Below are 14893 nucleotides of genomic sequence, written 5' to 3'. Positions count from 1 at the left end.
CGTGTCACAAGTGGCAGAGCTGCTGCAAGCTTGAGTTTGAATGGGCGTCGGTAGGAACATGATGAGAACAGTAACGACAAGGCGTGCGCCCTGGGCGTTTGTTCTGGCATTATGATTATCATTTCAGCCATCTGCAAGTCTAACAATGGCTTGTACATACATGGAATTGTCCAGATTTTTGGCAAAGCAACCGGCATGTCATAGGAATATATTTTGTTGTAAAGGCAAAGCTTGGAACCAATCACGAAGTTTCAATACATTTTTACATAGAAATTTGAAAAAAGAAAAAAGGAGAAGAAAAGAATTGGAATTACATGCAACAAGAGAGAGAGAGATGAGAGGGAGAGTAAAAGGGGGGTGTAAAGACTGTTGTTGAAGGATAATGCACGGGAGACGACGAATATGCTTTTTACATGATAGACCTTAATTGTTCGGCTATTTCTTCCTTAGAGCTTCCAGACTTGACGAGGCGCTTGACGAGATCAACTCGAGCTCGTACCCGGCGAGTTTTCTCCCGCTCTTCAGCCAAGAGTCGTTCGTAATTTTGCCCATCCTCCGGCATTAACGGATCAGGGGAAAATTCTTCGTCAAGTCGCCGCTTTCGCAACAGAGCTGCATCGTTGCTGCCTTCGTTCGAATAGCTGCTGCTGCCGCTGCGGCTGGAGCACGCATCCTCTTCTTCATACATTGGAGGCATGGCATTATCGGTGGTAGTTGCGGTGGAAACAATGACTGCTTGGCTATTATTTGATAATGAAATGATGCTGGTCGTAGTAGCGGTTGCAGTTGCCGCAGTTGCTTGCGCCGTAGCAGCTGCCACAGCAGCGGTCGCGGCTGCTTGCTGCTGCTGGTGAGTTTTAACTAGCGTTGTATCTTGTGGTTGAAAAGCATAGTACGGCGATGAAGGAGGGTATCCATCATCTTCCTCGTCGACGGAGTGGATAATGCTGCGGATCGACATGGGCCATCCGGCAATGTTGCTGTTATGTGTTGTCATAGTAGTCATAGTAGAAGTGCTCGAAACATTGCCCTCGGCGGTTTTGGTTGTTGTCGTAGTAGTGGTGGTTGTGATAGTTGTGTGCGTGGAATGTGTTGTTCCCGTGGCACCAAACACTTCGTGTAGCTCATCCCAGTAAGGAAATCGCCTCAAGACCTCCTCTGGAAAATAGAAAAAAATACCAAGTGGTTAGGTGACACAGAGTCGTTGAACAGGTTTCCAAAAACCTTACTTTTCACATCCGTCTCCAAGGCACCAGCTTTGCGCCACTGCGAGCCGATCACATCGTACCATTCCCGCGCAGTTCTGTAGTTACTTTGCAGAGTCGAAATTTTGCTAGCGACATCTTTTGCGAGGCGATGGTGGATCCCAACCTGCTGCAATTGGTCAAGGATCTCTTGTAGGAGCAACTTTTTAGGCATGCGGTTGTCGCTATCATCGCGCCACTTTGTTGTATAGTTTGCAGATAACCATCGCACCACGACCTGCATGGAGCAGGGACCACCGTTGACGCCATCCTTGAGCCAGCTTTTGTAGGGCTTTTTTCTGTGCCGTCGGGATGATGAAGAAGAGCCCTCCGACGGCGATGGCTGGTCGGTGTTGGTGGAGGAGCAAGTGGCCAAGATCATTGCGCTGCGGAAGACGTTTTTGTTGTCAGCTGAGCAAGAAGAAGAAAAGAAAAAAAGGCAGAAGAAGTTGGAAAAGGACAGAGCAAGGGAAGAGAGGGAAGAAAAAGGGAGCCGGAGGATGCAGCAAGCTTATTGGAGGAGGAGGCGCAAGAAGATGCGCAAAAAAAGGAATTTCGGGTTTGAGCACTACCAATGGGCTACCTGTGGACCCATCGTCCACATTCATATCCTTCCAGTAAATTCTGGAGCTGACATGATTGGCGGTCCAAGTCAGGTCACTGGGCTTCTTGCAGCACAGCTGCGTGGCAGGTCATATGCCATTTCCATTCAATTGGAAAAGAAAAATTTGGATACACGTACTTACATGTGTCCAGACCCGCCCAAGGACCCTATCCTCTCCCTTGGACGTGGCATTTTTCGCTTTGCAGCCCATCATCGTAAGATGATGCCTTCCATCTTGCCGTCTCCATGGTGCTTATTTGCTCGTTTTGAAATTGCCAAGACAACGCACGATCAAATTGTTTTCTGTCGTTATTTCCTTTTCATTATTTTTACGAGATCATAAGAACCAGTGAAGCCACAATACCGAGCGGTATGCGCCACGTTTTTCTCAAGTAACAAAGCAGCCATGGCACGACTTTTTGATCTCGCATACTTGTTATGGATACCGAGTTTTTGTTCTAGCCATCTTAAGGAGGTGTCAGTGCACTCCCCCGTTCCTCAACTGTCTTTTGGCACCTGCCACGCCATGCTGCTGCTCAAAATCAGGCGTGATGCATAATCAATGCGCATTCCTCAATGCAACTTTCTTTCTTCTTCTCCTTTGCTTGCTTTGTTCATGACCTGCCTGGGATCGATATTGTTCCTGGTGGGGTAGCACACGGGCGGGCGGAGGAGGGCTGTGTGTGTGTGAGCGTGTGCGTGTGATTTGATTCGTACAGCGGCGACGATCGTGGTTTTCAGCGCCCCCACTTTTTTGCTGGACAAAAGATCGATGGGCGCTGGCTGCTAAAAGACTTCTTTCTTTGACCAAATTAGTAGGTGGGGCCAGACCGTTGGACCAGGCCCAATAATCCGCGCAAACAAGGGGGCGAGTCTTGGGCGGTACAGCTTAATAAGGAAACACTGTAGGCTGCTGCCTGAAAAAAAAAAAAAATGCAGCCGCCGCCGACGACGATGGACGACGGAAAATGTGCGGTTTGCCCGGTTTTTGCCGTGCTACCTACCTTGATGTCCCACGCTTGCGCCGAAGCACCGTTGCCCCGCACATGGACATATGTTTCTAATAGACAGGTGACTTATTGCTGCTAATGCCTCGGATCATTTACACCGTGGTTATCTGCACTGTTTTCGCTCCCCCTAATCCCAGCACACACTCGATGTAATATTTTCTGAATTGACGTGAAATGAAAACTGTCGGAGCACATGGGCCGTATGTATTAAACGGCGATGCTGCATCTTCATTTATGTAGCAGAAAATAGACGGCAAGCAACAGTCGTACACAATTGAGAAATTTCTGAAAGAAATATATAGTGTCCAATAGGAACGATTTGAAACCAGCGCAGCGGCGTGAAGTGTACATATGTAGATAACAGCGAGTTTATGGATGCTGAGATCGAGACTTGTCAGTTAACAAAACATTACAAGATTCATTCGCTTCTCCAAAATCATTCACGTTGTTCCAAAATATCCGAGGAACTCCTGCGCCAGCTGTCTTCCTTGAAAAAGATCGGCAAGGCTCGTCAGACCATAGAGAGCAAGTGAACGTGATACGTGGTAGAGTACGTACCAATCTAGAAATAAACTTACAGAAAGGTCAGTCTGGTGTCAATAATCTGCTGAGCTCAGAGCAAGCTTGGTCCTTTTTAATCTAACGCTTCTAATTGCGGGAAGGCATGTGGTACGCGAGTGTCTTTTTGGAAACTGATTCTGTACTTAGCAATCAACAACAGAAATCAATTATCTCGCTTTCTCCTCCTCTCCAAAAACTGTCAAGTACGTAAATGTTATCCCAAGTTGAATGACTGTCACAATGAGTTATTAATGGGATCGATGCGTGAATCCCATACTCAAACGAATGGTTTATGGTTATTTCAATCTATTCCATCGATAGGTAAATATGATGAACTTAAAACATTTTCATGTCACTATGTTTCTTTTTCATCAAATTCTTACAGCCCTTCTCTGCTTGATTTCGATTTTCATCCCCACATTCACTCATTTTCTGCCCCAAAGATGATGCCTCTGAGCACCATGATGGTTCTTGTTTATTCCTTGGATAATTCTACAATGTAAGCGAATATTCCGCGAGGCGTTCTTTCTTGCAAGCTTGCTTTTTGAAGCATTTTGGCTGAGACCGATTGACATGAATGGCAGGGGCTCCAACCCCTCTGCTGCGGTCGTGGGACTTCCTCCAGACTTGGCACCGATATCTGGCCCTGACGTGACACCTTCAAAGACAACTCCCGGGATGTACATAGTCGTATAGATTTACTCGTGATATTACATATGTAAGGGCCATGTGTAGCTAGAAATTATATGTCAGTATGCTTACTTGTTTAGTATCATTTCGGACTGGCTTTTTGGATATGCGCACTATAAATGAAACTGAGCATTGCCTGCAAAGTGGAACAGACTGTGCTGGTGCTGGAGCAGCTTCTTGCGTAGTTAATCGGCGTTGCAGTCGGGAAACGCTTCAGTTGCCAAGACTCTCAGCGCGTTGCTAAACCGGGCAATACGATCACGGTGGTGCACGACCAGGTAGTAGTAGCCGCCATTTTCAAAGACCTTCTCCGCTATGCGCTCGACTGCGTTGGAATACAGTAGTGAAACTCCAGGCATGCTCGAAAGCAGCTGGGTCTATGCAGAGAGTCTGGTGATCTGCCGCAGTTTGTGACACTACAAACCTTGAAAAGTCTATGTAAACGTTTGCGAATCTATAAAACCAATCGCATGTCTATATTGAACCGCACGCTTGGCTTTGCTTACTAACGCGAGTAAAAAAAGTGTTTCTTTTTGGGTTACCTTCTATAAGAGTTTTGATCTATGTAGTATCGCACCTGCTATCAGGCCGCCTGACGGAAAGTTGGCTTACACTGTAGCAATACCAAGGGAATAAACCAAGAATCATCATGGTGCTCAGAGTGCGCAGAAAAGTGTGAATGGGTATGCAGATGGAAATAAAGGATAAGAGAAGGATTGTAAGAATTTGACACGAAAGAGACTTAGTCAATAACGTGGAAATGTTACATCCATCATAGTCCATTATATATCTGGATGGTGTATGTTGAAGAGACTACATCCATTGATTTGAGTGGGATTTACGCGATGCGTTGATGTCATTAACACCGTGCCCTTACATTGCATGTGGCCCACTAACAGAAAGAAAGTGACAGGGCAAGCTGCACCTTAAACTTCATATATTTTCAGATAAGAAGTAACCCCTTAGAATTGGACGAAGTCCTTGCAGTCACGTGCACCAAATCGGAATCGATAGCATTTCCCTCACCGACCCCGCCGCCGCTTAAGTATACCACGTTGCTTAACCTCAGCACGAGCCGATTAAGACCCAATGCCGTCCAGAGCTCTGGCCACTGCAGAGGACAAGAACAAGGTCCGAAGAGCTCTCCCGAATACTGTAGGTCTTTCTTGCTTTACAGCCAGCTTGCATCGTCTAACATGCCCACCTTAGAAAATCTTTGCGGCAACGGTTGCGCGTCTGTACGTTGCATACCCGAATCCTCAGAAATGGGCTTACACAAATATATGGGGAGCCCTCGTATTCATGAAGGACAAGAAGGACCGCTCGCTCTACTTTAGAATAATTGATTTGATCGTGAGTCTGAACGATCTACCAGTACCTGTTTATGCAGCTGACTGATAATCGTTCAATGCAGCATCATCCTACCGTCCTGTGGGAGCAAGAACTTTACGATGGATTCGAGTTAAAGATGGAAACACCATTCTTCTTTACATTCCCGGGCGATGTAAGTCTGGAGCTAATGTTTAAATAGTTTCGGTGGTCAAGAACTAACAATGGATGTTCAGGAATACATGATTGGATTATCCTTTGCTGATACAACAGATTCGTCCATGTTTTACGATAAAGTTACCACGAGAGAAAGATTCCACAAGAAACCGAAAAAGAAGAAGGGTAATATGCATAGTATCATGCTAACTACCTAAGCTAACAACCGCTAAAAGATACAAACAAGAAGAACAAAGGCAAAGTGGACAAGACTCAAATCGGATTACCATCCGGATTCAGGTAAGCGGGCTTTTAGATGAAAACGACTCTCTAGCAAGTCTGACTAAACCCATGATAAAGGCATTTAGGACATATTGGATATACACCAGAAAAAGGCTTCAGTGTAGAGAATAACGATCCTGAATGGGATGGAATTTTCGAAAAACTACAATCGTTGGGAATTTCTGCAGAGGAGATTCATGAAAACAGAGGATTCATCCAGAACTTTGTCAAAGAATGGAACGAGCCTCCTAGGCAATCACCTAGACGTCAGGAAATTCGGCCTATTACCAAGTCAAGGCCGCCGCCTCCACCGCCTCCACCTCGACGGACCGCTCCTCCCCCGCCGCCTATTGGAGGTAACATTTACAACATTATAATACTTTACTGAATTGAATGTTAATGGTATTGTGAACAGGCCGACGTCCTCCTCCACCACCTCCACCGTCTTCTCGACGCGGTGCACCCCCACCTCCTCCAGCTCCTCGACCTAGAACCTCCCAAGCACCGCCTCCACCTCCACCACCTGCGCGCCCGACATCGTATGCAGCACCGCCGCCGCCACCACCACCTGCACGTCCGTTGTCGATATCTAATAGTCGTCCTACTCCCCCGCCACCACCGCGTTCTGTTCCTGCGGTTCCTTCGACGTCATCGCCGGTATCAACCCTTCCACCAGCTCCAGTGCAGCAATTGAAATCAAACAATCCTTATCGAATGTCCTTGGCGAACTCGGCAGCGCCCGAGCTTCCACAGCGTTCACCACCTTCCCCTCTATCTACAGCCTATAAGGATGATATCTATCGCTCTTCAGAACCAAGCACTCAAACTCAGCCATACTCTCAAGGTCACGTAGACGATTCACATACTTCCAGCAGCGATGAAGAATATGCGGAACCCGAGTACTCGCCTCCTTCTTCACCGTTGGAGTCATCTCCAGCTGTTACGCCACAAAGACCGGCGCCTCCACCACCACCGCCTCCTGTTTTGCCGATGCGAACTGGTAGACGTGAGCCTCCACCACCTCCACCAGTTTCTTCATGTTCTCAAAGAGCTGCACCTACTGAAACTGAGGTTGTGACATCTGATGATGCCCCTGTGGCAACTTCGGCTCCACTGCCACCGCCGCCGCCTCCACCACCACCACCACCATTAGCTCCTCCTTCAGGTCCTTCAGCTCCAGCACCACCACCACCCCCTCCTCCTCCTCCTCCAGCTCCTCCAGCAGCTCCTCCAGCACCATCTCCCGTGGCAGCAACTCCTTCGCCAAAGATGTTAGGTGACGCTAACGAAGGCCGAGGAGCATTGATGGATGCTATTAGGAATGCTGGCGGTATCAGCTCACTGCGTAGCACTCCCAAGGAACTACAAAAGGACAGAAACACACCATTTGCCTCGCCATCCATGTCTCACGCAGCAGCTGGTGCAGCGGCGAGCGGTGCAGCGGCGGCAGCTGGCGGCAACGATCTAGCTTCCAGCTTGATTGCTGCTCTCCAAGACCGAAAGAAAGCTTTGCAATCTGACGACTCAGACAACAGCAGCGACGATGACAGTGAATGGGATGATGATATATAGGAATATAGCAGCTTCTAAATTATTGTTGGATAAAGCATATATGGCTACTACTATGAAAACCGTTACCGCTGGTTAAGCAGTATCTGACTAGTGTTATGCAAGCACGTGCTTGTGTAAATTCCAAATTCGTATAAATGGAGACGCTCCGAACGATGTAACCTCCTCCTCCCACGCCTGCTTCCCAACAAAAAGTGCGCAATAGCTAGATAAAGAGACCCGATCCTCCATTATGTGTTTATTGCTTGCTCTTAAGTTCCTCGACGAAAGCAATGTACTGCTTCTCAGCTTCCTCTTGGCTCATGCCTAATAAAACACAGTAAATGAGCATCATCTCGTTACTTTTCAAAGAGCACTTGTCTTTTTTTTCCTTGCTTGCTTACCCTTGTTGGCAGTCCAGGCATCCCATTTTGCGCGGCCCTTCAGGTCAAAGGTGGGCTTGGCTGTTTTAAAGAAAAAAAATGTTAACAACAACCAGAGGTCAGATTCGTATTTCTCTTCTTTATGACATACAGGTGTTGTTGTCACCAACGGTGGCCTGCTTGAAGAGACCATACAACTTCAGCAACTCGTCGTTGGAGGGCTTGGAAGCCAACTGTTGGACTTCGTCGGCAGCTTTTTGGAATTCCTTTTGGACCCATTGTCAGTGAGTCAGATGTCGAGATTGCGTGCCCAAGGGCAAGGCAACTTACAGCAGAGGGCATTGTGATTAGCAGTAAAGAAGAAGAAACAAGGAGAAAAGGGAAACAAACTTTGGCGCGTTGCTGCTGCTTTTGAATGTTTTCCAACCTTTGTGTGGTCACACAAAAACTTGTGTGGAGCTTTGTCATTCAAAACTCGTCAGTCTGTGAACAAAACTATACTTATAGGTTCCTCGTTGTTCTTGCTAATATCAAGTTGTCTTTTGTTTACTATTTTGGAAAAGAGTCCCTTAGTTTCATCGCTATCCAGTGCAAAGAACGACTGCGTGAGAGAGAGTGTGTGGTGACAGGAGAAGCTGTTTCTTAGCAAGTTTGTCGGGTGGATCAGGCACGGAATCCTGCGTTCTGCGGTTATGTTATAAAGTGAAGTGCTGATGTATATAAGTTTTGCACAGGGTTTCCCACTTATGCAGGTCTCTGATTAATTTCACGTGTCCCACACTCACGCGCAGGAAGGTACGCAGCACCCCAGAGCAAAAACGCGAGAGAGAGAGAAAAAAATTTAATGGGTTTTGGCTTGCTTATCGCTTTCTTTTTTCCCTTCTTCTCTCTTCCTCTTCTGCAAACATGGATTTCGAACCGTTCACAGTCCCCGGATTCACTCCTCAGCAGCTCGAGCTCTTGAAAGACAAGCTGAGCAAAACACAATATCCGAATGAGCTTGAAAAGGACGTCGGGTGGAAATACGGAGCACCAACTTGGGCAGTGCAACCCATGGTCAAAGAGTGGCTCGAAAGTTACGACTGGGAGATAGCTCGCAATGAAATGAATAGATGGCACCATTATCACACTACCATTGATGGCCTCGCGATCCACTTTGTACATGAACCTTCCTCGAACCCAGACGCTGTGCCCATCGTATTGGTCCACGGGTGGCCTTCGTCGTTCTATGAGTTTCACAAGATTATAGAGCCGCTGCGCGATGGTCTGCATGGCAACCAGGTATTATGTAACAAATAACGACGATCTTCCTTTCAGGCAAGCTCATTATCTTCCGCAAAGTCGTTCCACGTCGTGGTGCCAAGCCTACCGGGCTTTGGCTTCTCTGAAGCACCTAAAACACCTGGCTATGGTGTTGCGAAAAACGCAGAAATAATCAACACGCTGATGGTTAAGCTTGGTTACACCAAATATGGTAAGAGGAAAAGGGAAGGAAAAGGAAAGAGGAAGGGCAAGGCGAAAGTTGTCAACTTACAACAAAACTGTCAGTATTACACGGTGGTGATTGGGGAGCAATTATTGGCAAATACATCGCCACGAGATACAAGGATAACTGCCGCGCGTTCCATACATGTCTACCATTCTGCTTACCACCGTTGCCAACACCCCGGAACATCATCTTTTATCCATTCAAGATTGCCAAATTCGTCGGTAGCTTGTTACTCGGCTTTGATCGAGTGTATGGACCGGGAAAGATCATTTTGAATGGTCCAACGTTTGCGAATGCTGAGCTATATGACGGATGCGGTTACCGAGCTATTCAAGGTACAAGACCATATACCTTGGCATATGGCCTTACCGACAGCCCGGTGGGCCTCATGGGTAAGAAAACAGTGAACGGAATCCAGTGGCCCCCCCTCCATTGATGCTTCAATTACTCAAGCATGGTCATATTAAATTACTACAGCCTGGATGCTGGAGAAATACCACGAATGGACTTACCACCCACCAGAACGACAAGATACAGAGGCGTTACCAGAGACTATCACGCCGCACGAGTTTTTGACGCAAGTGTCGCTTTATTGGCTTACAAACACAATGTCTTCGTCTATTCGCATCTACTATGAATGTTTGCACCAGAAAGAAATGTACAAGGTCATCTTCCCCCGCGTCCAAATTCCAGTAGCCGTCTGCGCGTTTGCACATGATATTTCAAAGGTATGGTAGTTCTCAGACACACAAATAAATGGCGCGGGCTCACTCGTGGGGTTAAAGCTACCAAAGGATTGGCTGGAGGTAGCCACCGATCTGCATCAGTACACGGAATACATCTCGGTAAAGTGTTGCAGGGCGGGCGGAAATATATTTTATTTTACTGATCACCGAGTTAGGGCGGCCATTTTCCGTCGTTGGAGGAATCGGAATTGTTGCTGGATGACTTGCAGCGTTTCGGTAAAAGACTCCACCAAAAGAATCTCTTAAAGTAAAAATTACAGCGCGTAACACTGTACTTTATATCTACATAAAACCTGCAAAGATATATCTCATCGTCGGATATATCCTAAAATGGACATTTGACATTTAGATCAATCCGACAGGCTTGCAGTTGCAGCAGCAGCAGCTGGCAGAGAGAGTTATGTATGTAGATTATTCTCACAAATAATTCTTGCCTTTTTCTTTTCTTTCCTTCCTTTCTAACATAACTCTTTTCTGCCCATTCAATACCGGCAGCAATGTCCCTGAAGAAGGAGTATATGAACAGAAAAAAAATGCACAACATCAGGATTGTCTCAAGCCAAGGTGTTCCACATGTTGACAAGTATGGAATGGGGGCATTCTGTTTTTCCGATCGTCCGGCGTCCCAGATCCTTGGTTGCAGAATCCATCAAATAGCATAGGGCCCGCCGCCGCTATGTGGGTAAATATGGATAAATGTCATAGGCCTGCATCCTCCCGAACTCCTTGTTAGTGAGATATGCGTTCAAAATTTTTACAAAAATTAGTTAGCATTCAATGTATGACAAAAAGACTGTACCTGCCCACTAAATAGCGACTAACCATGCACATGGACGGTACATTTGCCGTCTCACATCAATGGAACCGCGGTTCGCATTCAGGCACTATGCATATGTCATCAGCATGTTGAAGAGCACGGACAGTAGGGGGATCCAGATCGTGCAGGAGACAGCCTGTATGTATATATATATATATATGTACGACGGAATTTCATAAGGTATAAATTTCGGGGGCTTGCTCGTTCATCCTTCTCCTCCTTGATAGATTTCACAAACAAGTATGAAAAGCCCAAGCGTTTCCTTGCTCGCCGTCGCCTCTGTCACGCTCCTAAGCACTTTTGTATCGGGTTTTCACCACGATGTTGATTGGATCAAGCAGCATCTGGCAAGCAAGGCCCCGTACCCAGTTACCGGTACAAACAGACTGGATAACATCACCAAGGACGGCTACCAAGTCGATCAATTGCAGCTTGTTGTGCGCCACGGAAGTCGTTATCCCTCGGACGGTGACACTGAAGATATTGCCGATGCCCTTGCATTGTTGAAGAGCAGTACCAACAAGGATGCACTTAGCTGGCTCCATGACTATGAGAATATCTACACCGATGAGAGAAGCGGAAGACTCGATGAGAATGGTCAGCTGGAAGAGTACCTCCACGGGCGCCGTGTTGCAAAGAGCTATCCTGCCCTTCTCCAGTCTATTTTCGATCAAGGCACCGTTAAGCGTATATCCGCCTATGCAACCGATTCTCCTCGAGTGTCCCAATCGGCACAGGCTTTCCTCTTGGGCTTGCTGGAAGGACATGGTCCTCTTGGTTCCTCAAAGCAGATCACTGTTCCCATGTTTACCTTGCCAGACGACAACAATACTGTTATCAGCTTCTATGAAAGATGCCCTGCCTATGACAAGGAGGTCGATGATAACGATAAAACAAATGAACAGTCTAAACTATATGAAGAAATGGCTGAATCGCCCATTGCCGAGCGGCTCTCAAAAGAACTCCACATCAACGTAACCGCCAAGGATGTCACAAAGATCTACACCGGCTGCTCCTTTGAAGTCTCCCACCGCAACAACGTAGACACTTTCTGTTCCTTGTTGTCAAGAAACGATATCCTGGTGAACGAATACCGCGAAGATTTGTCTTACTTCTACAAGGATGCGTACGCCTATGAAATCAATAAGCATATGGCATGTGACCTCATGAAGGATGTCATGGCTAACATCAACGCAGCTATCAGTGGAACTGAAGACTACGACAAGATCTCCCTTAAGTTTGGTCACACGCAATCCATCCTCTTTTCCGAGACATTCTTGGGACTTTTTGACGACCATAAATTGTTGCTGGCCAACATGACACAGTCCGAAATCAACAACCGTGCCTTTAGAACTTCAAAGATCGCTACCTTTGCATCCAATGTCGCTTTCCAGGTGCTCACCAAAAAGTCAGCCGATCAAAAGTTTGTACGTGTGCTTGTTTCCGAAGAACCAGTTGTAATTCCTGGCTGCAAGGATATCGTCTGCCCTATCGAAACATTCCGCAAAATCATGGAGCCGCGTCTCCAGTGCGATTTCAACAAGCTTTGTGCATTAGAATAGAACAAGAGTCATTTTCATTGTCTACTTGCAAAATCATACTATAGACTTTATATATTTTCTCTTATTGTTATATACCAGTATATGAATACAAACCACACCACCGCATATTCATCGGCACAGCGTGCGCTCTCTCTTTCTCTTTCTTTTGTCTTTCCTTGTTTTTCTGGATCCCAGTGCAAAACAATTGATGGCATCTACCAGGTTAGCGTAACATGCATCGTTCCTCTACAGCATCTCTGACACGCGCAGTTTTTTGCTTAGACGACGTTCTCGGACCTCTGAATCGCATGAAAAGGTATGCACAGTGTGGCCACATTGGCGATCACGGATTCTTTGACTGGGTATTAGCAACCCATGAAACGAGCAAAGTTGAAGAACAAAATCAACTACCTTGATCCCTGCACTCGATTGCTAGCATCGCCAGCAGTTAAGCCAGAGGAAAATGTTGGATGCGGTAGGAGCGGCATCGTGAGGAATTTCAGAAATGAGGTTACACTAAAGCTGGCAGTTGCTGTACCACCACCAGTGACACTGCGTGATCTGCTTTACAATGCAGGTAGACTGTCAGGCACTCAATGTACCAAAGTTAACATTTCCGCCTTTGATAGATACATCTCGAACGTGTTGTCCAGTTCAATTTCACGGTTGATTTAGATTTTCTAATGCTGAACATACATCCACAAATAAGAGATAGTATCCCTGTAACCGTTATCCACGGTCACCGTCGCCCCGAAAGCCTGTCGACTATTAGCGCAAGTTGATTGGCCAGCCGCACCTAGCGGTAGAAAATGCTCACCAACACTGATAGATGCAAGCAAGTCAGTGGCCCAACGTAAACCTCATCCGGCCCAATTTACCGCATAAATTTGGTAAGTCTGGTATTGATATCATCATATGTAATTACTTGCGCAGCATTAAATGTAAGCATGCTCAAAGGCACACACCACACCAAGGTCTGTGATATTTGGCCATCTCTCTCTTTTTCTTTTTACTGACCATAGTAACAGGCTATGCTTCTCTTCAGTAACGATAGAGGAACCAAAAGCGTACGGCTGGTTGTAGCCACAGCCAACCTGTGTCGCGATGATTGGGAGTATGTACATATCCGTAAGGCTTTTGAGTATATATGCCCCTGACAAGAAGCAATTCAATAGAAATATGACGCAAGGCATATATCTGTCACCACGCTGTTATGTCAAGACAACTCCTCCCGTGCCTGGAACAATCACCGGTGCAGAGTACGAATCTCCCTTTGAAAGGGATTTATTGACCTACTTGGAAGCATATGGACATAGTCTGCGGGATGTCTACGATATGGTGCGAAAATATGACTGGTCACCCTGCAAGGTACAACCAATCCGCATTCTTCACGACTTTTACAGAAAAGTCTGCAACATTTTCCTGCCGCTTTCTAGGCTATTCTTATAGGATCCGTCCCAGGCTATCATCGAGGCGAAAACTTTGCAAAGTGGGGCCTGCAAAGATTGAAAACTGTCCTTCACAACCACGTCAAGCTATCAGAAGTGTGTTGCCGCAAATCGGTTGTCGTTGCCCAGGTAATTAGAAACCGGATATGTATTACTACTTGGCATCCTATTTAGACTTGACTGTGGCAATGCAGTGTTCAAGCGTCGCGAGTTTCTCTCAGAGATGGTTCGAAAATGATTTTTCGCCGGTCATGAAATGCGCAGAAAACGCTTCCAAAGCATCTCGAACTGATGTAAAGTTTATATATCCCACCGTAGACGACGTGAAGAAAAGGTAATAATACTTTCATAGATTCAAGGTCACCACAAGCTATTCACGTAAAAACAGTCATACAGGAATCATTGACAGCTCTGGATTTCTTCGAATGGACCACGCAGTGTATGAAAAATGCCGTTCCTGGTTTGATAGTTATCTGTGTCGATGGAAGAGCGAAGCAGCTGGTCGGCAAGTATTGATGCCCCACATCAAAACGTACACCAGGATATACGGCGACGAATACAAAATGATCGCGTGGCATTTGTTGACTTCAGCAAATCTTAGCCGCGCTGCGTGGGGAGAATATCAAAAGGATCGGACTCAGCTTCACATTAAAAGCTACGAGCTGGGTGTATTCCTGTGTCCATCCTTGTTCCAAGTACGTTATATTTCTTATCCTCATGCTGTCCTGATTACAGACCAACCCAGTCACTGTTGTAGGACTCTACATACCCGGACGTGTATTTGATGGCTTCGACGGTGCCAGATCCTCACCCAGTGCCCAGCGAATCAGTATCAGCAGCGAAAGATGTAACAGTAGTGCCTGTTAGATTACCATATGACGTGCCTGTCACTAGTCATGAACATCCAGGAAGCTGCTACACACGACAATACGCTCTAGACGCCGTTAATGACTTTATTGGCAAAACATCGACAGAGGATACAGAAGATTAAATTATAATTCCCACGAAATATAGAAAAGTAGCTTTTATGCTCAGTTGATGGCAA

The 14893-nt window shown here is 46.4% G+C and overlaps 9 protein-coding genes across 9 annotated transcripts; 6 read left to right on the top strand and 3 right to left on the bottom strand.

The window, feature by feature from the left end:
• Positions 1-160: 160 nt before the first annotated feature.
• Positions 161-376, top strand: VTP01DRAFT_1927 (uncharacterized protein; the record flags this gene model as incomplete). Its single annotated transcript, XM_069380331.1, has 1 exon — positions 161-376. One exon carries the CDS (start codon positions 161-163, stop codon positions 374-376), a length of 216 nt encoding a protein of 71 aa, XP_069238351.1.
• Positions 377-409: 33 nt separating this feature from the next.
• Positions 410-1626, bottom strand: VTP01DRAFT_1926 (uncharacterized protein; the record flags this gene model as incomplete). Its single annotated transcript, XM_069380330.1, has 2 exons — positions 410-1158; positions 1230-1626. The coding sequence occupies 2 exons, from the start codon at positions 1624-1626 to the stop codon at positions 410-412; spliced, it is 1146 nt and encodes a 381-aa protein (XP_069238350.1).
• A 2085-nt stretch (positions 1627-3711) lies between these two features.
• Positions 3712-4158, top strand: VTP01DRAFT_1925 (uncharacterized protein; the record flags this gene model as incomplete). The annotated part of the gene is made up of 4 exons (XM_069380329.1): positions 3712-3740; positions 3805-3918; positions 4004-4099; positions 4155-4158. 4 exons carry the CDS (start codon positions 3712-3714, stop codon positions 4156-4158), a joined length of 243 nt encoding a protein of 80 aa, XP_069238349.1.
• A 136-nt stretch (positions 4159-4294) lies between these two features.
• On the bottom strand, positions 4295-4760 carry VTP01DRAFT_1924 (uncharacterized protein; the record flags this gene model as incomplete). The annotated part of the gene is made up of 2 exons (XM_069380328.1): positions 4295-4486; positions 4722-4760. 2 exons carry the CDS (start codon positions 4758-4760, stop codon positions 4295-4297), a joined length of 231 nt encoding a protein of 76 aa, XP_069238348.1.
• Positions 4761-5198: 438 nt separating this feature from the next.
• On the top strand, positions 5199-7448 carry VTP01DRAFT_1923 (uncharacterized protein; the record flags this gene model as incomplete). The annotated part of the gene is made up of 7 exons (XM_069380327.1): positions 5199-5264; positions 5319-5462; positions 5524-5613; positions 5675-5780; positions 5831-5894; positions 5955-6232; positions 6292-7448. The coding sequence occupies 7 exons, from the start codon at positions 5199-5201 to the stop codon at positions 7446-7448; spliced, it is 1905 nt and encodes a 634-aa protein (XP_069238347.1).
• A 235-nt stretch (positions 7449-7683) lies between these two features.
• Positions 7684-8149, bottom strand: VTP01DRAFT_1922 (uncharacterized protein; the record flags this gene model as incomplete). Its single annotated transcript, XM_069380326.1, has 4 exons — positions 7684-7751; positions 7829-7888; positions 7959-8073; positions 8138-8149. The coding sequence occupies 4 exons, from the start codon at positions 8147-8149 to the stop codon at positions 7684-7686; spliced, it is 255 nt and encodes an 84-aa protein (XP_069238346.1).
• Positions 8150-8713: 564 nt separating this feature from the next.
• On the top strand, positions 8714-10293 carry VTP01DRAFT_1921 (uncharacterized protein; the record flags this gene model as incomplete). The annotated part of the gene is made up of 6 exons (XM_069380325.1): positions 8714-9088; positions 9149-9281; positions 9356-9688; positions 9774-10024; positions 10082-10141; positions 10198-10293. 6 exons carry the CDS (start codon positions 8714-8716, stop codon positions 10291-10293), a joined length of 1248 nt encoding a protein of 415 aa, XP_069238345.1.
• Positions 10294-11101: 808 nt separating this feature from the next.
• On the top strand, positions 11102-12421 carry VTP01DRAFT_1920 (uncharacterized protein; the record flags this gene model as incomplete). Its single annotated transcript, XM_069380324.1, has 1 exon — positions 11102-12421. The coding sequence occupies one exon, from the start codon at positions 11102-11104 to the stop codon at positions 12419-12421; it is 1320 nt and encodes a 439-aa protein (XP_069238344.1).
• A 187-nt stretch (positions 12422-12608) lies between these two features.
• On the top strand, positions 12609-14839 carry VTP01DRAFT_1919 (uncharacterized protein; the record flags this gene model as incomplete). The annotated part of the gene is made up of 12 exons (XM_069380322.1): positions 12609-12622; positions 12683-12716; positions 12770-12973; positions 13030-13173; positions 13230-13290; positions 13358-13374; positions 13429-13514; positions 13576-13768; positions 13837-13977; positions 14043-14182; positions 14237-14543; positions 14606-14839. The coding sequence occupies 12 exons, from the start codon at positions 12609-12611 to the stop codon at positions 14837-14839; spliced, it is 1575 nt and encodes a 524-aa protein (XP_069238343.1).
• Positions 14840-14893: the final 54 nt, after the last annotated feature.

The sequence above is a fragment of the Rhizomucor pusillus genome (assembly GCF_041956525.1).
Source record: "Rhizomucor pusillus strain CBS 183.67 unplaced genomic scaffold VTP01scaffold_11, whole genome shotgun sequence".
Taxonomy (NCBI): Eukaryota; Fungi; Mucoromycota; class Mucoromycetes; order Mucorales; family Lichtheimiaceae; genus Rhizomucor; species Rhizomucor pusillus.
The sequence above is the reverse complement of the archived record's forward strand: the minus strand, read 5'-3'. Positions and strand labels throughout refer to the sequence as shown.